General features: G+C 38.4%; 1 protein-coding gene across 4 annotated transcripts in view; it reads right to left on the reverse strand.

Moving 5' to 3' along the window:
• Positions 1 to 1,881: 1,881 nt before the first annotated feature.
• Positions 1,882 to 21,852, reverse strand: part of LOC117328824 — a 181,114-nt gene continuing 161,143 nt past the window's right edge. For all 4 annotated transcript variants that reach the window (XM_033886396.1, XM_033886399.1, XM_033886398.1 and 1 more), the window contains 7 exons: positions 16,302 to 16,421; positions 11,930 to 12,140; positions 10,708 to 10,843; positions 9,648 to 9,850; positions 8,717 to 8,879; positions 6,759 to 8,407; positions 1,882 to 4,905 (listed from right to left, as the gene is read on the reverse strand). In XM_033886396.1, coding sequence (XP_033742287.1) covers positions 4,714 to 4,905; positions 6,759 to 8,407; positions 8,717 to 8,879; positions 9,648 to 9,850; positions 10,708 to 10,843; positions 11,930 to 12,140; positions 16,302 to 16,421 — 2,674 coding nt within the window. In that variant the 3' untranslated portion in view covers positions 1,882 to 4,713. The remainder of the gene's footprint in view (positions 4,906 to 6,758; positions 8,408 to 8,716; positions 8,880 to 9,647; positions 9,851 to 10,707; positions 10,844 to 11,929; positions 12,141 to 16,301; positions 16,422 to 21,852) is intronic.

Here is a 21,852-nt window from a genome sequence, read left to right on the forward strand (position 1 = left end):
TTGGAGTATGTGAATGAAAACAAAGAAATCAAACTATTGGTTCAATTGTTTAATTTGATTGTTGCAGTTGATTTGATTTTTTAACAGCCACTATGTTGTCATGGAAATAAGCCAGAGATTAACCCCTGGATACATGTATCAACTGACATATACTATGGAATACATAGCATCACTCACAGAGAAAACATCCCATAATACACTCACAACATCAGAATATACTACTAAGGAGAATCAGAAACTGTATACATGTAATACATCTACAGACCGTCATCTTTATCTGTAATACAGACCGCCATCTTTATATGTAATACAGACCGCCATCTTTATCTGTAAAATTGTTATTGTTCAGAATTACACAATACTACACACACATGTTTACTTCAGAATTACAGATCATACTGAAATGTTATAAAGCCAATAATGTTGATCACAAGTATCTAGTAATGTTGATCACTTGTATCTAGTAATGTTGATCACAAGTATCTAGTAATGTTGATCACAAGTATCTAGTAATGTTGATCACAAGTATCTAGTAATGTTGATCACAAGTATCTAGTAATGTTGATCACAAGTATCTAGTAATGTTGATCACAAGTATCTAGTAATGTTGATCACAAGTATCTAGTAATGTTGATCACAAGTATCTAGCTCTCGTAACAAAGACAGCAGTGAGTACTTCCTCCTGATTAATTTTAATTTCATCTAACACAATACATGCAAGGAATGTTGATCATGAAGTAACAGATTTTGCCCTATTATTTAAACAACACACTCCATAGATAAGATAATTGACATTTTTCCTTTACAAGGTTAAAAGTCTGTATATACAGCCAGTAGATCAAAAACAACAAAAATAACACATGATCGTAAATAAAAAATCTGAAGTCTTAACAAAATCAATACTGTATATTGCTTAGCTACTGTGTGACTGTCTGAAGTCTGACCTACCTGTTAGGGTTACAGTAATGCTTCATAACCATTACAAATATGGATGACAGCGTACAAGTCGGTAGATTAACAAGAGCTGTTGGAGAACAGCATAGCTCGTCTCGCAAATGTTTGTCAATAAATAATTAAAATATATTAATTGGAATGGTTTCGCAAATTGCATTAATAATATTTATATTGTTTACTTGATCAGATTATGTTTTGTGAATTCATGCAATTTTCAAAACCATACCATTTTATATATATATAAATTATTTATTGACAAACTTTCGGGAGACAAGCTATGCTGTTGTTAAATGAATATATTAAATACAAATGTAATTGCTTTTGGACATATTTCTTCAATTTTTTGACAAAATATTATCCTAATGAGAGTTGTCTCCCTTGAAAAATGTGGACCAGTATAAATTGTCTATTGTGATCATTTCGACATTGTTTTATTTTCAGTTTCACCCCAAGAAGGGATAGTGTAATTCCATAGGGACTCTTTTACCAAATATCAGCACCCTAGTACATCATAAAGTGACGTGTTAATAGCTTTCAACATTTGCACAAAAATTTTAAAAATGTGTTTTTACGCCAAAAAATCTTTCAGTTTAACTCCGGCAAGGGATAGTTTAACCCCCACAAGGAACCTAATACCATGTATTACTATGGCTTTCAACACTCACAACATAAACTTAACACAAAGTCCAAAGATTTAAAAGCAAAAACAAAAAAAACACAGATTTAAAAAGAAAAAATCTTTTTTTTTTTTTTAAGTTTTACTCCAGGAAGGGATTGTCTTACTCCATAGGGACTCTATTGCCAAATATCAGCACCCTTGTACAATTATAAAGTGATGTATTAATACCTTTCAACACTTGCACCAAAAACTAAACGCAGAAATATTCTAAGTCCAAAAATTTGAAAATTCTGGTTTTTTCCAAAAAAAATCTTTCGGTTTTACTCTGGCAGGGGATAGTTTAACCCCAGAGGGACTCTATTGCCAATTATCAGCACCCTAGTACAATTATAACATTATAACATTATAACAAACTTAATTATTACTGTATACATTCCTTTGATAACTGTGAAGTAATATTAATTAACATTTCAACACATTTTATGTGTAACTACCGAGCTCTGTTTTAAGTATGAACTTGGCAGATGTTTATAGTCTAAGGTAACAATTCTACAGATTTGAAGTACACTTATTAGTATACACTAGTAATGCCCTATATATGTCAAACTGCCCTCCTATATCTACCAAGTCATTTGAAGTTTGAATTGAATATTTCATTTTGACAAGGTCATGAAAACTACAACATATTATCATACACAGTATCTGCTTTTCAATGATTGATTTTGTGTTGCTTAAGATATTCGTGACAATTCATGCTTTGGAATGTTCAATTTCAGAGAAATTTTCAGTTGAGTTAAAGCAGTTAAAACAGAAGATAACAATGCCCCTAGTATGTGACCTTGACCTTGACCCAAAAACCCTGAAACTCCAGCTTGATCTGTAGCTACACTTACTACTGTTACATACCGACTTCCACCAACATATCTTTAAGTATGGCTGAGAAAAGTGTGGAAAACTGAGTGGACAGACTGACAGACGGACAGACAGATGGGGAGGATGGCTGAGAAAAGTGTGGAAAACTGAGTGGACAGACTGACAGACGGACTGACAGATGGGGAGGATGGCTGAGAAAAGTGTGGAAAACTGAGTGGACAGACTGACAGACGGACAGACAGATGGGGAGGATGGCTGAGAAAAGTGTGGAAAGCTGAGTGGACAGACTGACAGACGGACTGACAGATGGGGAGGATGGCTGACAAAAGTGTGGAAAACTGAGTGGACAGACTGACAGACGGACTGACAGATGGGGAGGATGGCTGAGAAAAGTGTGGAAAACTGAGTGGACAGACTGACAGATGGACTGACAAGATGGGGAGGATGGCTGAGAAAAGTGTGGAAAACTGAGTGGACAGACTGACAGACGGACTGACAGATGGGGAGGATGGCTGAGAAAAGTGTGGAAAACTGAGTGGACAGACTGACAGACAGATGGGGAGGAAAACTATAGTCCCCCTTGATCCACCGGTAGGGGACTAATAAAAGTGATCTGATTCCTGTACTGTCATTTATATACGTGACCCGTTAACTGGACAGTCAGACTTTAAACTACGATAAACCTTGACTGTACCATACAGTCTTACATTTTCAATGTCACCTTCAACAATTGTCATATCATTCCTATCCTTCCACCACTGCTGACCGATATGTATAGTAAAAGGTCACCAGACAAATTTATAATGACTGTGTGACCTTATAATGACCTTGACCTAGATAATATCTCTGCAGTTGGACAAACAGTCACAAACAATGAAAAAAGACAAACAGTCACAAACAATGAAAAAAGACAATTTTGAGATTGTGTTGTAATAAATGCATATTGATATTTGTTTACATCTCAAAATTCCTTGATATTGCCATATACATTAGATGTACAAAATGATATCTTACTTCTGTACTTATTAAAGTTAAATTTCTATAGCACTTATTTCAACAATTTAAAAATAATCTATATAAAAAAATAGCTCTAAAAGTATATGCTTTATTACCAGGACATGTGTTGTGGAGATTTCATGCTGAAAAAGTTAATCAAGTAATTTGGAACAGTTTTTATATAATCATGAAAACTGATTAAAAAATGGTGAGATAACTCTTGCAGATATTACAGGTATGAAAGGTATGGTGTAGAAATGATACATGTACTCGACCAATTTGTTCAAAGACAAAAAATTGTGAAAAATAAACGTTGTAAACATTTCCCTTTAACAGTATTAGGGAAAAAAAACCATGCAGTCACACACACACAAATTTCAAATGAAATGGCCCGACTCTCCATGCAGGGTTGTTCACCACAAACTAAACAGATCTTCAATGCTACCTTTTTCTGATATTTTGATTTCTTGTTCATAAATACATGACAACATTAAGGTATATTGAGATTTGAGAGTACTTGGGGTAGTACTACCATGCTGGTGGTGAGAATGACGACTTTGTCATTCTTTACAATATGCACGTCCTTCCCAAGGTATTATTTTTTGGCAATGGAAACCTAATACTGTATCGGACCTCCTACGAAAGACAATCCACACAGCATGTCTCACAATGACACTTTTATACAGTTTTCATATGATAATTTGAATTAATGCTTTCCAAGGAGTTTAGAATAAGGCATGATGGTACAATTCATCAAATGTTGTCCTCAACAGACTTGGAAACAATGGTTTGTATAGTTATATTGTACGGGATTGTCACGATAATCAAAGCCAGGAATGTGTGTTTTAATGCGATATGACCCTCAGCCTGAGGATCCATAGTCAGATTTTTTGAACATTTTTGGCAACAGAGTTGGAAAACATTTTAAACATTGAATTATCTATAAACTGAAATGACATTATCACAGTGATATGAGATACAGAAATTAAAAATTTTCAGTGACTAAAAGACAGGGATTTTTGTGAATTTGAGTTGTCTTGTTGCATTATGAAACTTTCTGAAAGTATGCATTATGAGAAGTACATCTGCATGTGGGGACTAGATATGTATCCGAGAGGGTTACATCCACTAAACATTCATCATCGATAGTTAAACTATGTCTAACATGGGATGGGCTCTGTATTTACTATGACCTTTTATCCTTACAGTACTACATGTTACATATAGACCCTGAAACTGACAAATCCATTTACACTGCAGGTGTTCGAAGTTTATTCGTGGATCAATGTCCTATGCATCGAGTCCATGAGAGCTTCTTTTTGCTGTGATGATACTGAAAACTTCATTCCCCAGGAAACCACCTTCTCAGCGAACTGGTGTTTCTCAGTGACACTGAGGAAGGCACTTTTACAACTGACTTCCAATATCAGCTTGACTGACTCCAGGGGGTTAGGGAACGGCATCTGTAATGTAAATAAGTCAATTGAAATTTCTTACATCCTCCAAATTCCTAATTACATGCAGCGATATATACTTTGTTGTACAAGGAACTTCAATATTTTGCATTTTAGTGGAAACAATATTTAGCAAAGTGAGTCCTATAGAAGTGCAGACTTTACCACTCTAGGTATGTTGTCACCACTAACACATACCTGTACGTACAGAGTTTACCACTGTAGGTATGTTGTCACCACTAACACATACCAGTACGTACAGACTTTACCACTGTAGGTATGTTGTCACCACTAACACATACCTGTACGTACAGACTTTACCACTGTAGGTATGTTGTCACCACTAACACATACCTGTACGTACAGACTTTACCACTGTAGGTATGTTGTCACCACTAACACATACCAGTACGTACAGACTTTACCACTGTAGGTATGTTGTCACCACTGACACATACCTGTACGTACAGACTTTACCACTGTAGGTATGTTGTCACCACTGACACATACCAGTACGTACAGACTTTACCACTGTAGGTATGTTGTCACCACTGACACATACCAGTACGTACAGACTTTACCACTGTAGGTATGTTGTCACCACTGACACATACCAGTACGTACAGACTTTACCACTGTAGGTATGTTGTCACCACTAACACATACCAGTACGTACAGACTTTACCACTGTAGGTATGTTGTCACCACTAACACATACCTGTACGTACAGACTTTACCACTGTAGGTATGTTGTCACCACTAACACATACCTGTACGTACAGACTTTACCACTGTAGGTATGTTGTCACCACTAACACATACCAGTACGTACAGACTTTACCACTGTAGGTATGTTGTCACCACTGACACATACCAGTACGTACAGACTTTACCACTGTAGGTATGTTGTCACCACTGACACATACCAGTACGTACAGACTTTACCACCGTAGGTATGTTGTCACCACTGACACATACCAGTACGTACAGACTTTACCACCGTAGGTATGTTGTCACCACTGACACATACCAGTACGTACAGACTTTACCACTGTAGGTATGTTGTCACCACTAACACATACCTGTACGTACAGACTTTACCACCGTAGGTATGTTGTCACCACTAACACATACCTGTACGTACAGAGTTTACCACTGTAGGTATGTTGTCACCACTAACACATACCAGTACGTACAGACTTTACCACCGTAGGTATGTTGTCACCACTAACACATACCAGTACGTACAGACTTTACCACTGTAGGTATGTTGTCACCACTAACACATACCAGTACGTACAGACTTTACCACTGTAGGTATGTTGTCACCACTAACACATACCAGTACGTACAGACTTTACCACTGTAGGTATGTTGTCACCACTAACACATACCAGTACGTACAGAGTTTACCACTGTAGGTATGTTGTCACCACTAACACATACCAGTACGTACAGACTTTACCACTGTAGGTATGTTGTCACCACTAACACATACCTGTACGTACAGACTTTACCACTGTAGGTATGTTGTCACCACTAACACATACCTGTACGTACAGACTTTACCACTGTAGGTATGTTGTCACCACTAACACATACCTGTACGTACAGACTTTACCACTGTAGGTATGTTGTCACCACTAACACATACCAGTACGTACAGACTTTACCACTGTAGGTATGTTGTCACCACTAACACATACCAGTACCTACAGACTTTACCACTGTAGGTATGTTGTCACCACTAACACATACCAGTACGTACAGACTTTACCACTGTAGGTATGTTGTCACCACTAACACATACCAGTACCTACAGACTTTACCACTGTAGGTATGTTGTCACCACTAACACATACCTGTAGGGCGTCTGGGCCTCGCTTTAGTTCACGCATCACATACTCCTGTTCGTCCTTCAGGATAGCCATGGTGACGTAGGGCATGCAGTACTTCTGGTCAGCGGCAGTGTTGTACCACTCATCTGGAACGTTGATGTACTTGGCTGGATTTACAATGCTGGTGATCTTCCCTTTCCCGTGATGACCCTGATGCTCTGCGCCGTGATGTGAATGTGGGTGAGGCTCATCCTCCCATAGAACCTTCCGTGACTTTGTCAGCCACTCACACGATGAACAGATGCTGAATGCACTGTCAGAGGCAGGATCAAGGTCAAGGTCAAGAGAACCTAAATGTTCGTGTAGTGGCACATTGATGTCAGCAGCACCACTATCAATGGAAACAGATCGAGCAAACATAGCACTACCGTGGAACGGACAAGAGACACTTGCTGTTGTATTAGACACAGATCTTTCTAGGACTGGTTCACTGTTGTGACGTTTCTTAGGTGATCCTCCATCTGGTCTAGGAGGCTCTGGAGAGAGTGGAGCAGCCGAAGCAGTATCAGAGAGTGAGCGGTGGTTTATAACACTGTCCGAGTCTGAATGACCGTTATTATGTCTGTCTCTCACCATTGCCAGTTGTCCAATGGCTAAAGCCTCATTCTGACCTCCTGGCAGAGCACTAGGTTTCTGAGCTAGTAGGAGTTGAGATATGGCTTTATGAATGTAGCCCAGTGTCTCTGTGAGGGCAAACCTCTTTCCCTGCATGTCCCACAAAAGGCCTCTAGCCAGGTGGGATAGCAGGGGCAAGGTTAAATGGTACGTGGGTGAATCATTCTGACAGGTATCAAAGGAAAATGGCATATCTCGATTCTTGTCCTTGACAATATCTGAACACTTTTTATCAACATCTGATTCCTTATCAACTGGTGAACTTTCCCTAGCTTCTTTGTTTATAAAGTCTTGACCTTGTGCAATTTCTATTTTGTCTGACACAGAAGATTCCACCTCCTCACGACCTTGAAGGGTCAATGTTGATGGGGATTTATCAACGCTTCCATCAGATGATGTGTTTTCTCTTTCCTTTTGAGCAGTTTTATCACAATTCTCACTAAGTTGAGGCAAAGGCATCGAAGGTATTTTATTGGTTAAATTTTGTGCTTGACCATCTGCCATACACTTGGACATGTCCTTCACATCATCACTATTGTCTTTATTCTTGTTTTCACAGGGATTTCCAATCCTATCACAGATTTCTTCACCAGCTACCGACGTAACTGGCATACACAAGTCCTCTGTCCTCACATGGTCTGTGGCAGATACATTGGTAGAATCCGGAGGTGAACTTTGACCCCCAGAATGAGCTACAGGTGAGGCTTCCCTCACTGTGGGTGAATCAGAACAGACAGCTTTGTCATTTGGTGTCTTAGTTTTAGAGAGCTTCTCTCTGAGGAAGTTTAATATGACCAGGTAGTAGTATGCTCTGAGACAGTCAAGTTCTCGACAGCGGAGATTGGCATTGGATACGGTATCATCTTCCCTGATCTCCGACAGGTAACGTTTGATGGTGTGGACCTTCGAGGCTCCGTCTACATTACTATGATTGTCCATACTGATCACTACCCGCATGGCTGTCACCTCCTGTTGTAGCTTCAGAAAGTACTTTGGCCCTGGAAAACAAACATTTATTTTCTGAATATAATCCATAATTATTAACTCCGAGTAGTGTGATTTTGGAATGTGTGGTTTAAGGGTTTTCAGACATGACAGTAGGCAAATGAATTTCTAAATTGTACTAGAAATGTTTAAATATACCAAATATTATTGCACAGTTACACAGAATCTGCTTTTATCTGGGACATAAAATAAGATGCGGTGGGGCCTGAATTTTTTTTCTTGCTTTGGCTTTAGTAAGTAAACAGTGAAAAAATACCCAGGATATCTGTTAATTGGTCCTGGTCGTTCAGTACTGTACTGACCTTGTGGAAGGAAGAGTCGGAGAATGAGCTCCATCAGGTCGTAGTGGCCGGCCTCGTGGAGAAGACTGATGGCCTGAAGTAAGTGGGATATGGCTGTGGGGGTCTCTGACATCAACAGGGACAACAGACAGAGTACCAGGTCCATACTCACCTGGCCCAGCAACTGTTAACATACACATATACATAGATGTTAGTCTCACTTTAACATACACACATATACATAGATTTCATTCTCACTATAACATATGCACATATACATATATTTTATTCTCACTTTAACATACATATATATGTCCAAACTCACCTGTCAATGTCACAGTTAACGCTAAAGGTCCAAACTCACCTGTCAATGTCACAGTTAACACTAAGGTCCAAACTCACCTGTCAATGTCACAGTTAACACTGAAGGTCCAAACTCACCTGTCAATGTCACAGTTAACACTGAAGGTCCAAACTCACCTGTCAATGTCACAGTTAACACTGAAGGTCCAAACTCACCTGTCAATGTCACAGTTAACACTGAAGGTCCAAACTCACCTGTCAATGTCACAGTTAACACTGAAGGTCCAAACTCACCTGTCAATGTCACAGTTAACACTGAAGGTCTAAACTCAACTGTTAATGTCACAGTTAACACTGAAGGTCCAAACTCACCTGTCAATGTCACAATTAACACTGAAGGTCCAAACTCACCTGTTAATGTCACAGTTAACACTGAAGGTCCAAACTCACCATTACAGTCAACAGACATTATTATATCATGAACTTTTGATAACATGACAATGTGTATCTGTTACTGAATTTCTAATCTATCAGCTGTATTATATGCCCGATGACTTTCTTAACTAAAACACAAATGATCAGTGACCGGACTTCACACAGTTAAGCCCTAAAGAAGATCTAATATAAAGACCAATGACCTTGACATTACCTGTAGAAGGTCAGTCTGGAGCTGGCGACCAGCATGGAGCACGCTAAGAGCTTTGTACATATCCTCTAGATTGGTGGTGTCCATACTGACGCCGAGACTGGAGTGAAGAATACGCAGCACGTGGTGGGGAAAGGTGTGGCCGTCGATTAGGTATGGCTGCCAGGGAGATATCGGTTCATTCTCTTTGGCGTCCAACATGAAGTCTGAAAAGATTAAACATGCAAACTGACAGGAGGTTATATTAGAGTATTATCAATGACTTATTTATGATATGGTCATCTTTAATTTGACATGAAATATCAACGAGAGGTCTCAGCGGAATCTTGGTGCCCACCATTGACTGATATTTATTGGGTCTTTGTAAGACTGGTCTTTTCGCTTTTCCACTTAATCTTTTGAAAACAAGGAAACCTTTGGGAGAAATTTCATCTCTTAAAATTCAAAATGGTGAGCTGTCTGCCATTTTATCTTCTGATCAGTCTTAAAATTTAATATGGACATGGGGAACTGACATAAAGTGGAGACAGATTTACAAAGAAATTTCTGAGAAATAACCATACTAATTTTCCACTGTCAGAATTCAAAATGGACACCTGTAAGCCCATTTCTTTCCAGCTTTCAATTCAGTAATAAACTTGATCACGCAAAACAAGGGATAAGGCAAACCTACATATGAAGTCTGAGAAATAGCCTTCCAGCTCTTCTTAAGAAATAGAGATAACCTTGAATGATTACAGACAGACCACAGATTATGGCGATTTGAATAGCCCGTCATCTGATAATGGTGCATGCATGCAGGGATAAAAATAATTCTTAAAATATGATTTGATTCAATGACAAACACATTTTTATCAGATTGTTTATATTAAATTTGATTCTGTAATCTTAGAATGTAAAAAACTTACATGCTGGTCAGTGGGAGTTATGGCCCTTACCCTGTACTAACCTGGTCAGTGGGAGTTATGGCCCTTACCCTGTACTTACCAGGTCAGTGGGAGTTATGGCCCTTATCCTGTACTAACCTGGTCAGTGGGAGTTATGGCCCTTACCCTGTACTTACCAGGTAGTAACACCTTGGAACTTCCCATGTGGCTCCACAGAGTGAACTTGTCCTTGTCTATAGACACACTGTCTAGTGGAACATTCTGTACCTCGTACATTAGTAGCTCATGCATGGCCGTCACCGCAGTTACACACTGTGGATCAGAATATTAATAAAATTAGATATTAATTATAATTTACAGATCTTAACCCTTTTACCCCCACTGACCATATTGGACTTCAAATGATGAATGAATAGCAGAGTCCATTAAAGTTACTAGGGGTGAAAGGGTTAAACAATAAGAGTCACAAACAGAGAAGTGCAAACATTTAGAGCAAGTTTCTAATGTTTTGTTGTTTTTGTACAAACTATACAGACCAAATCATGATTATATCAATATATACAAAACAGTCACAGAATTTTCCACTGAGTAATTACAGACTAAATGTACCATGTATGATTTTGTTAGATTTTGCAATTTTTTGTACTGACTTTGATTTTTACTATTTGCATTCCTTTGATAACAGGGAAAACACTGTCTTGAAAATTTCACTATAGCAAAAGAACTCCCTCAGGATTTCATGATGTGCACATCAAGTTCCATGAGATTATCTTGAGTTTTTGATATGCTCAAGAAACAGTATCGGACATATGTATATCTCATACCAACATTTGTTAGGCAGGGGATAAAATCTGCCTGACAATGTTATCCACTGTAACTTGTGGTGGAAGATCCGCCTGGCTGTGATACCAAAGTACTTTCATTTTCTATAAGCCCTCACTATCACATGCCATTCCCCAGGTTCCAGTATGGATATATTATCAAAGATAGCTATCACTGATTAACAATCACATATTTAGGCTGCACATTCTAGTGGTTGAATCTGTCAGCCTCTTTACTGATTGGAATTCAGTACTTAAACATTTTAGGTTTCATATTTGATGTTAGTGATGGAAGTGGGTTTAAACATTACAAATTTCATAGACAATCTTAGAAAGACAGAATTTATTTCAGATTAGTTGGAAAGTGTTGTGATATGAAACTTTGGAAAAAGAATACACATTTTTGATTTGAAATAAAATAGTAAAATTCAGGCATATTACACAGTGAGTAGGTATCGTGTAGATAATTACTCAGCTAGTAAGGACCACACAGGTCGTGATAACAGAGGAGTTAGATAATACTGTTAGAACGTAATCATCTGTCTATCTGTCATATCTCAAGCCATGTGATCTGTACCTGGAAGGGCTTCTGTTCCTTGAGGAAAGTGTAAGCTTCCTTCCACTCCGACTGGAGGCAGTACTGCTGGGCTACTTTGTAGGCGTACAGAAGACCTTGCTGTTTCTCTCCTGCCACAAGACAGATGTGACTGGCTGTCCTCAAACTTGATTGGTTGTATCTCCTGGCCAATAACAGGGCAGCATCCTGTACTTGCTTCATCGCTAGGTGACTGAAACAGATACATCAAATACTCGAGTAAAACAAAATGTTCATGTTTTACAAACCATAACAAACTATATAAAACCATAACAAACCATATAAAACTATCAAAAATTTCTGTCTATCCATATAAGTTAATGGACTAAAGAACCAGAATTGTAAACCACAGACAAACTACTACCCTCTCACTTTACCCTTGTAAACCACAGACAAACTACTACCCTCTCACTTTACCCTTGTAAACCACAGACAAACTACTACCCTCTCACTTTACCCTTATAAACCACAGACAAACCACTACCCTCTCACTTTACCCTTGTAAACCAGACAAACTACTACCCTCTCACTTTACCCTTGTAAACCACAGACAAACTCCTACCCTCTCATTTTACCCTTGTAAACCACAGACAAACCACTACCCTCTCACTTTACCCTTGTAAACTACAGACAAACTACTACCCTCTCACTTTACCCTTGTAAACCAGACAAACTACTACCCTCTCACTTTACCCTTGTAAACCAGACAATCTACTACCCTCTCACTTTACCCTTGTAAACCACACAGACAAACTACTACCCTCTCACTTTACCTTTGTAAACCAGACAAACTACTACCCTCTCACTTTACCCTTGTAAACCAGACAAACCACTACCCTCTCACTTTACCCTTGTAAACCACAGACAAACTCCTACCCTCTCATTTTACCCTTGTAAACCACAGACAAACCACTACCCTCTCACTTTACCCTTGTAAACTACAGACAAACTACTACCCTCTCACTTTACCCTTGTAAACTACAGACAAACTACTACCCTCTCACTTTACCCTTGTAAACCAGACAAACTACTACCCTCTCACTTTACCCTTGTAAACCAGACAAACTACTACCCTCTCACTTTACCCTTGTAAACCACAGACAAACTACTACCCTCTCACTTTACCCTTGTAAACCAGACAAACTACTACCCTCTCACTTTACCCTTGTAAACCAGACAAACTACTACCCTCTCACTTTACCCTTGTAAACCACAGACAAACTAATACCCTCTCACTTTACCCTCGTAAACCACAGACAAACTACTACCCTCTCACTTTACCCTCGTAAACCACAGACAAACCACTACCCTCTCACTTTACCCTTGTAAACCACAGACAAACCACTACCCTATCACTTTACCCTTGTAAACCACAGACAAACCACTACCCTATCACTTTACCCTTGTAAACCACAGACAAACTACTACCCTCTCACTTTACCCTTGTAAACCACAGACAAACTACTACCCTATCACTTTACCCTTGTAAACCACAGATAAACTACTACCCTCTCATTTTACCCTTGTAAACCACAGACAAACCACTACCCTCTCACTTTACCCTTGTAAACCACAGACAAACTACTACCCTCTCACTTTACCCTTGTAAACCAGACAAACTACAACCCTCTCACTTTACCCTTGTAAACCACAGACAAACTACTACCCTCTCACTTTACCCTTGTAAACCACAGACAAACAACTACCCTCTCACTTTACCCTTGTAAACCACAGACAAACTACTACCCTATCACTTTACCCTTGTAAACCACAGACAAACTACTACCCTCTCACTTTACCCTTGTAAACCACAGACAAACTACTACCCTCTCACTTTACCCTTGTAAACCAGACAAACTACTACTCTCTCACTTTACCCTTGTAAACCACAGACAAACTACTACTCTCTCACTTTACCCTTGTAAACCACAGACAAACTACTACCTCTCACTTTACCCTTGTAAACCACAGACAAACCACTACCCTCTCACTTTACCCTTGTAAACCACAGACAAACTACTACCCTCTCACTTTACCCTTGTAAACCACAGACAAACCACTACCCTCTCACTTTACCCTTGTAAACCACAGACAAACTACTACCCTCTCACTTTACCCTTGTAAACCACAGACAAACTACTACCCTCTCACTTTACCCTTGTAAACCACAGACAAACTACTACCCTCTCACTTTACCCTTGTAAACCACAGACAAACCACTACCCTCTCACTTTACCCTTGTAAACCAGACAAACTACTACCCTCTCACTTTACCCTTGTAAACCACAGACAAACCACTACCCTCTCACTTTACCCTTGTAAACCACAGACAAACCACTTCCCTCTCACTTTACCCTTGTAAACCACAGACAAACCACTACCCTCTCACTTTACCCTTGTAAACCACAGACAAACTACTACCCTCTCACTTTACCCTTGTAAACCAGACAAACTACTACCCTCTCACTTTACCCTTGTAAACCAGACAAACTACTACCCTCTCACTTTACCCTTGTAAACCAGACAAACTACTACCCTCTCACTTTACCCTTGTAAACCACAGACAAACTACTACCCTCTAACTTTACCCTTGTAAACCACAGACAACCTACTACCCTCTCACTTTACCCTTGTAAACCACAGACAAACTACTACCCTCTCACTTTACCCTTGTAAACCACAGACAACCTACTACCCTCTCACTTTACCCTTGTAAACCACAGACAAACTACTACCCTCTCACTTTACCCTTAACTAAAGACACAGGACTATTAGGGACTTTAAGGAAATGTTGACGGATGACTGACGACTGACGGGCCCCATGGCATAAGCGTTTAGGTCCTTCGGACCAGGTGAACTAAAAACAAAACCAATTTATACCTCTAAACACCTCATAACATATTTCCCAACATCTGATTATGCTGCAGGAATCTATGTTACTTGTCTGAGACTAATAAGTGGCTATAATATATAAACATCAATGATGATACTGGATATAAACATATCTATCTACTCTCCTTGATTTTGACTTATCCTGACACATTAAGTGAACCCATCAATATTTAACTCTATATGATACTGTACATGAATGACATGCTCCATTACAGCCTTGTAATGGATAGCTCCATGATCTGATTATATTGTTACCCTTTGGCAAACTAGGAGCAAATTAAAGGGTACACATGTCTATATGTCATGCCATCATCTTCTTCTCATAAATATAGGAAACACACTTTACCAATTAAACTAAAACCTGATTCCCTATCTTTATATTCAGATCTTCTATACGATTGACCATTGGTTAGTCCACTACAGTCTGTTGGGGGTGATGGGAATCATCATATGTTACAACTCATATTATGTGACTGATAGAGAAAAATATTGTTTCAGATAGAATAAATATTATCCATTATTTGCATGCAGTCTCTTCTAAACGCATCATGTTATGTCTGAAAAACATACATTATAAACTTAACTGATAATATACTTTCTTCAAAGATACTTACTTACTGGTCTGTAAGTTATTACAGATAAACTACATGTTAAATTATGTCTAAAATTAATTTCAAAACTTGTTTGGATCTGCATCACATTAAGGTAGCATATGTAGCCTTAAATGTATTTAACCAGTAAGGTAGCATGAAGCCTTAAATCTATTTAACTAGTAAGGTAGCATGTAGCCTTAAATGTATTTAACCAGAAAGGTAGCCTTAAATGGATTTAACTAGTAAGGTAGCATGTAGCCTTAAATGTATTTAACCAGAAAGGTAGCATGTAGTTTTTAATTTATTTAACCAGTAAGGTAGCATGTAGCCTTAAATTTATTTAACCAGTAAGGTAGCATGTAGTTTTAAATGTATTTAACCAGTAAGGTAGCATGTAGCCTTGAATTTAATTAACTAGTAAGGTAGCATGTAGCCTTAAATTTATTTAACCAGTAAGGTAGCATGTAGCCTTAAATGGATTTAACTGGCAAGGTTGCATGTAGCCTTAAATGGATTTAACCAGTAAGGTAGCATGTAGCCTTAAATGTATTTAATTGGTAAGGTAGCATGTAGCCTTAAATGTATTTAACCAGTAAGGTAGCATGTAGCCTTAAATTTATTTAACCAGTAAGGTAGCATGTAGTTTTAAATGTATTTAACTGGTAAGGTAGCATGTAGCCTTAAATGTATTTAACCAGTAAGGTAGCATGTAGCCTTAAATGGATTTAACCAGTAAGGTAGCATGTAGCCTTAAATGTATTTAACTGGTAAGGTAGCATGTAGCCTTAAATGTACCTAACGAGTAATCTGTTTGTTACTCATGTTTTAAGAAATGACATTAAAATATTTGTGTCCAATGTCAGATGTACCATTTTGCCGCCTGTTCGTAGTTGCCGTCCCTCGTGAGTTGTTGTGCCCACAGCGTGTACAATTCCTCCAGTACAGGGTCAAAGGGAGACAACCTCACCTTGGCTAGGGCTATGGCCTCCCTAAGATAAAAGAGAACACGCATACAGAATGATAATTAGACATGCACAACAAGTAATGTTTTGAATGGCACTATAACATTCTCTGGTTGGTGTAAGGGGAGTTTCTAATAAAGTTTGTGTGTTTTCGTCAACCGGTAAAATTTCTCAAGAGATTTTAATGAAAAGCATATGGATAAAATTGAGAACGCCTACAAGGAACAGCTAGAGCATGACAAACACAGAATACCTAGCACAGTGAATCTGCTATCTGTGATGTCATTTGACTTTTTTAATGAAAAAATGTTTAGGAAATCACACTGGAACACTGGAAAGAAGAAGTAGAATAATAAGTGATTTTACTGGAGTGAGGGACCCTATAGACTTTACTGTATTGAGGGACCCTATAGACTTTACTGTAGTGAGGGACCCTATATACTTTACTGGAGTGAGGGACCCTATAGACTTTACTGGAGTGAGGGACCCTATATACTTTACTGGAGTGAGGGACCCTATAGACTTTACTGAAGTGAGGGACTCTATAGACTTTACTGGAGTGAGGGACCCTATAGACTTTACTGGAGTGAGGGACCGTATAGACTTTACTGGAGTGAGGGACCCTATAGACTTTACTGTAGTGAGGGACCCTATAGACTTTACTGTAGTGGGGGATCCTATAGACTTTACTGGAGTGAGGGACCCTATAGACTTTACTGGAGTGAGGGACCCTATAGACTTTACTGGAGTGAGGGACCCTATAGACTTTACTGGAGTGAGGGACCCTATAGACTTTACTGGAGTGGGGGACCCTATAGACTTTATTGTAGTGAGGGACCCTATAGACTTTACTGGAGTGAGGGACCCTATAGACTTTACTGTAGTGAGGGACACTATAGACTTTACTGGAGTGAGGGACCCTATAGACTTTACTGGAGTGGGGGACTCTATAGATTTTACTGGAGTGAGGGACCCTATAGACTTTACTGGAGTGAGGGACCCTATAGACTTTACTGGAGTGAGGGACGCTATAGACTTTACTGTAGTGAGGGACCCTATAGACTTTACTGGAGTGAGGGACCCTATAGACTTTACTGGAGTGAGGGACCCTATAGACTTTACTGGGGTGAGGGACCCTATAGACTTTACTGGAGTGAGGACCCTATAGATTTTACTATGGTGAGGGACCGTATAGACTTTACTGGAGTGAGGGACCCTATAGATTTTACTGTAGTGAGGGACGCTATAGACTTTACTGGAGAGAGGAACCCTATAGACTTTACTATAGTGAGGGACCCTATAGACTTTACTGGAGTGAGGGACCCTATATACTTTACTGGAGTGAGGGACCCTATAGACTTTACTGTTGTGAGGGACCCTATAGACTTTACTGGAGTGAGGGACCCTATAGACTTTCCTGGAGTGAGGGACCCTATAGACTTTACTGGATTGAGGGACGCTATAGACTTTACTGTAGTGAGGGACCCTATAGACTTTACTGGAGTGAGGGACCCTATAGACTTTACTGGAGTGGGGGACCCTATAGACTTTACTGGAGTGAGGGACCCTATAGACTTTACTGGAGTGAGGGACCGTATAGACTTTACTGGAGTGAGGGACCCTATAGACTTTACTGGAGTGAGGGACCCTATAGACTTTACTGGAGTGAAGGACCCTATAGACTTTACTGGAGTGAGGGTCCCTATAGACTTTACTGTAGTGAGGGACCCTATAGACTTTACTGGAGTGGGGGACCCTATAGACTTTACTGGAGTGGGGGACCCTATAGACTTTACTGGAGTGAGGGACCCTATAGACTTTACTGGGGTGAGGGACCCTATAGACTTTACTGGAGTGAGGACCCTATAGATTTTACTATGGTGAGGGACCGTATAGACTTTACTGGAGTAAGGGACCCTATAGACTTTACTGGAGTGAGGTACCCTATAGACTTTACTGTAGTGAGGGACCCTATAGACTTTACTGGAGTGAGGGACCCTATAGACTTTACTATAGTGAGGGACCCTATAGACTTTACTGAAGTGAGGGACCCTATAGACCTTACTGGAGTGCAGACCCTATAGACTTCCTAGTCATACACACCCCCCCCCCCCCCCCCCCCCCCCACCACCTAACCTCGAGGTATTTATATTAAAAAAATAAAACTTATCAGTGATATAATCTGAGGGCCCAAATTAGCACTCCTCCTTTGGTTGAAATCTGCTCAGTGGTTCATGACTAGTAGTGGAAATTTGACAGACAACAGACATTGGCACTATAACAGATTCTTCAAGGCTTTTTTCTGAGTGGGATAAATTACCCCATTCCCAATTGAAATCACATGTATTTCATATTTCATAATTAAACCAAATTCCTAATGCCCAAATCAATCTTGCCTAAGTTTTTGCTCTTGCAGATAATTTCACCCAGGTTCTGCGATAAAGATTCTCAACTTAATGGGGGATGGTTGACATAATCAATCTGTAATAGCAAGGATGAAGGAAAAACAACATACTTCCACTGGTAAGCCATGTCTACTGCTGAGCTAAAGTAAATTCTTACCGTATATTATAGTTTGGCAAACTTACTGACACTGATTATGCAGGAAACACATCTATTATAGATAATCTTAACGTCATATTTTGTAGTATCTAGATAACATATTAATAAAACACCTGATTTTACATAAACGGCCAGAATAACATCATTATGACACCTTCCAAACAATTTTTTTTTTCCCTAAAAGGTGTAACCTTCGAATTAACCAAGCCGTCATTTAATTACAATGAGTTTGAGAAACAGCTTGAGTGAAGAGACAATGCGGCGACATTTGGTCGGAAATAAGACAGAGAATACTCAGGTATAATTAATGTATTACACCGAAACATAACAGTGAAACATTACAGAGAAAGCTTGTAAAAGTAAGCTATTACAACACTGACTATTCTATCACTGTATCGCGGTAAAAGTAAGCTATTACAATACTGACTATTATATCACTGTATCGCGGTAAAAGTAAGCTATCACAATACTGACTATTTATCAATGTATCACGGTAAAAGTAAGCTATTACAACACTGACTATTCTATCACTGTATCGCGGTAAAAGTAAGCTATCACAATACTGACTATTTATCAATGTATCGCGGTAAAAGTAAGCTATTACAATACTGACTATTATATCACTGTATCACGGTAAAAGTAAGCTATTATAATACTGACTATTATATCACTGTATCATGGTAAAAGTAAGCTATTACAATACTGACTATTATATCACTGTATCACGGTAAAGTAAGCTATTACAATACTGACTATTATATCACTGTATCACGGTAAAGTAAGCTATTACAATACTGACTATTCTATCACGGTAAAAGTAAGCTATTACAATACTGACTATTTATCACTGTATCGCGTAAAAGTAAGCTATTACAATACTGACTATTATATCACTGTATCGTGGTAAAAGTAAGCTATTACAATACTGACTATTCTATCACTGTATCGTAGTTAAAGTAAACTATTACAATACTGACTATTCTATCACTGTATCACAGTAAAAGTAAGCTATTACAATACTGACTATTCTATCACTGTATCACGGTAAAAGTAAGCTATTACAATACTGACTATTCTATCACTGTATCACGGTAAAAGTAAGCTATTACAATACTGACTATTCTATCACTGTATCACGGTAAAAGTAAGCTATTACAATACTGACTATTCTATCACTGTATCACGGTAAAAGTAAGCTATTACAATACTGACTATTCTATCACTGTATCACGGTAAAAGTAAGCTATTACAATACTGACTATTCTATCACTGTATCACGGTAAAAGTAAGCTATTACAATACTGACTATTTATCACTGTATCGCGGTAAAAGTAAGCTATTATAATACTGACTATTCTATCGCGGTAAAAGTAAGCTATTACAATACTGACTATTATATCACTGTATCACGGTAAAAGTAAACTATTACAATACTGACTATTTATCACTGTATCACAGTAAAAGTAAGCTATTACAATACTGACTATTATATCACTGTATCATGGTAAAAGTAAGCTATTACAATACTGACTATTCTATCACTGTATCACAGTAAAAGTAAGCTATTACAATACTGACTATTCTATCACTGTATCACGGTAAAAGTAAGCTATTATAATACTGACTATTCTATCACTGTATCACAGTAAAAGTAAGCTATTATAATACTGACTATTATATCACTGTATCACGGTAAAAGTAAGCTATTATAATACTGACTATTATATCACTGTATCGCGGTAAAAGTAAGCTATTACAATACTGACTATTTATCACTGTATCAGGGTAAAAGTAAGCTATTATAATACTGACTATTCTATCACTGTATCGCGGTAAAAGTAAACTATTACAATACTGACTATTTATCACTGTATCGCGGTAAAAGTAAGCTATTACAATACTGACTATTATATCACTGTATCACGGTAAAAGTAAGCTATTACAATACTGACTATTATATCAAGGTAAAAGTAAGCTATTACAATACTGACTATTATATCAAGGTAAAAGTAAGCTATTACAATACTGACTATTCTATCACTGTATCGCAGTAAAAGTAAGCTATTACAATACTGACTATTCTATCGCGGTAAAAGTAAGCTATTACAATACTGACTATTCTATCACTGTATCACGGTAAAAGTAAGCTATTACAATAATGACTATTTATCACTGTATCACGTTATAGTGACAGTCACATTGGTGATAATTGTGCTGATTTCGTAGTATCTACACAAACTATTACACAACAGTAACATATGTTATCATTTCTTTAGGATACAGTTAAAGTCTTTAAGTAAACAACATTAAAAGAATGGACATTATCCACCAAGATTGTATGTCTTCCCGCCCAAGCTTGTGTGCTGGACCAGATTATGAACATTTACTTACAATATTCCCTAGTGTAATCAATAACCCAAGAACAAAGTATCATATTCCTGTTATTACATTAAACACTAACATACAGACTGTTGTTCTCCCTGAAGCCAAAAGTTGTACAGACAGGTGATCACAAGAGAGAATATTTAACTAAAACTTTCTGACTCAGGCAGAGAGCGACCTTATGTTTTAGTTAGAGTATGGCAAGGGCCTTGACCTACAGATATCTGACATTTAGTACAAAATCTCTTATGATCAGGGCCTTCACCTAGATATCTGACATTTAGTACAAAATCTCTTATGACCAGGGCCTTCACCTAGATATCTGACATTTAGTACAAAATCTCTTATGACCAGGGCCTTCACCTACAGATATCTGACATTTAGTACAAAATCTCTTATGACCAGGGCCTTCACCTAGATATCTGACATTTAGTACAAAATTTCTTATGACCAGGGCCTTCACCTACAGATATCTGACATTTAGTACAAAATCTCTTATGACCAGGGCCTTCAC

This window comes from Pecten maximus, chromosome 6 (assembly GCF_902652985.1).
Source record: "Pecten maximus chromosome 6, xPecMax1.1, whole genome shotgun sequence".
NCBI lineage: Eukaryota > Metazoa > Mollusca > Bivalvia > Pectinida > Pectinidae > Pecten > Pecten maximus.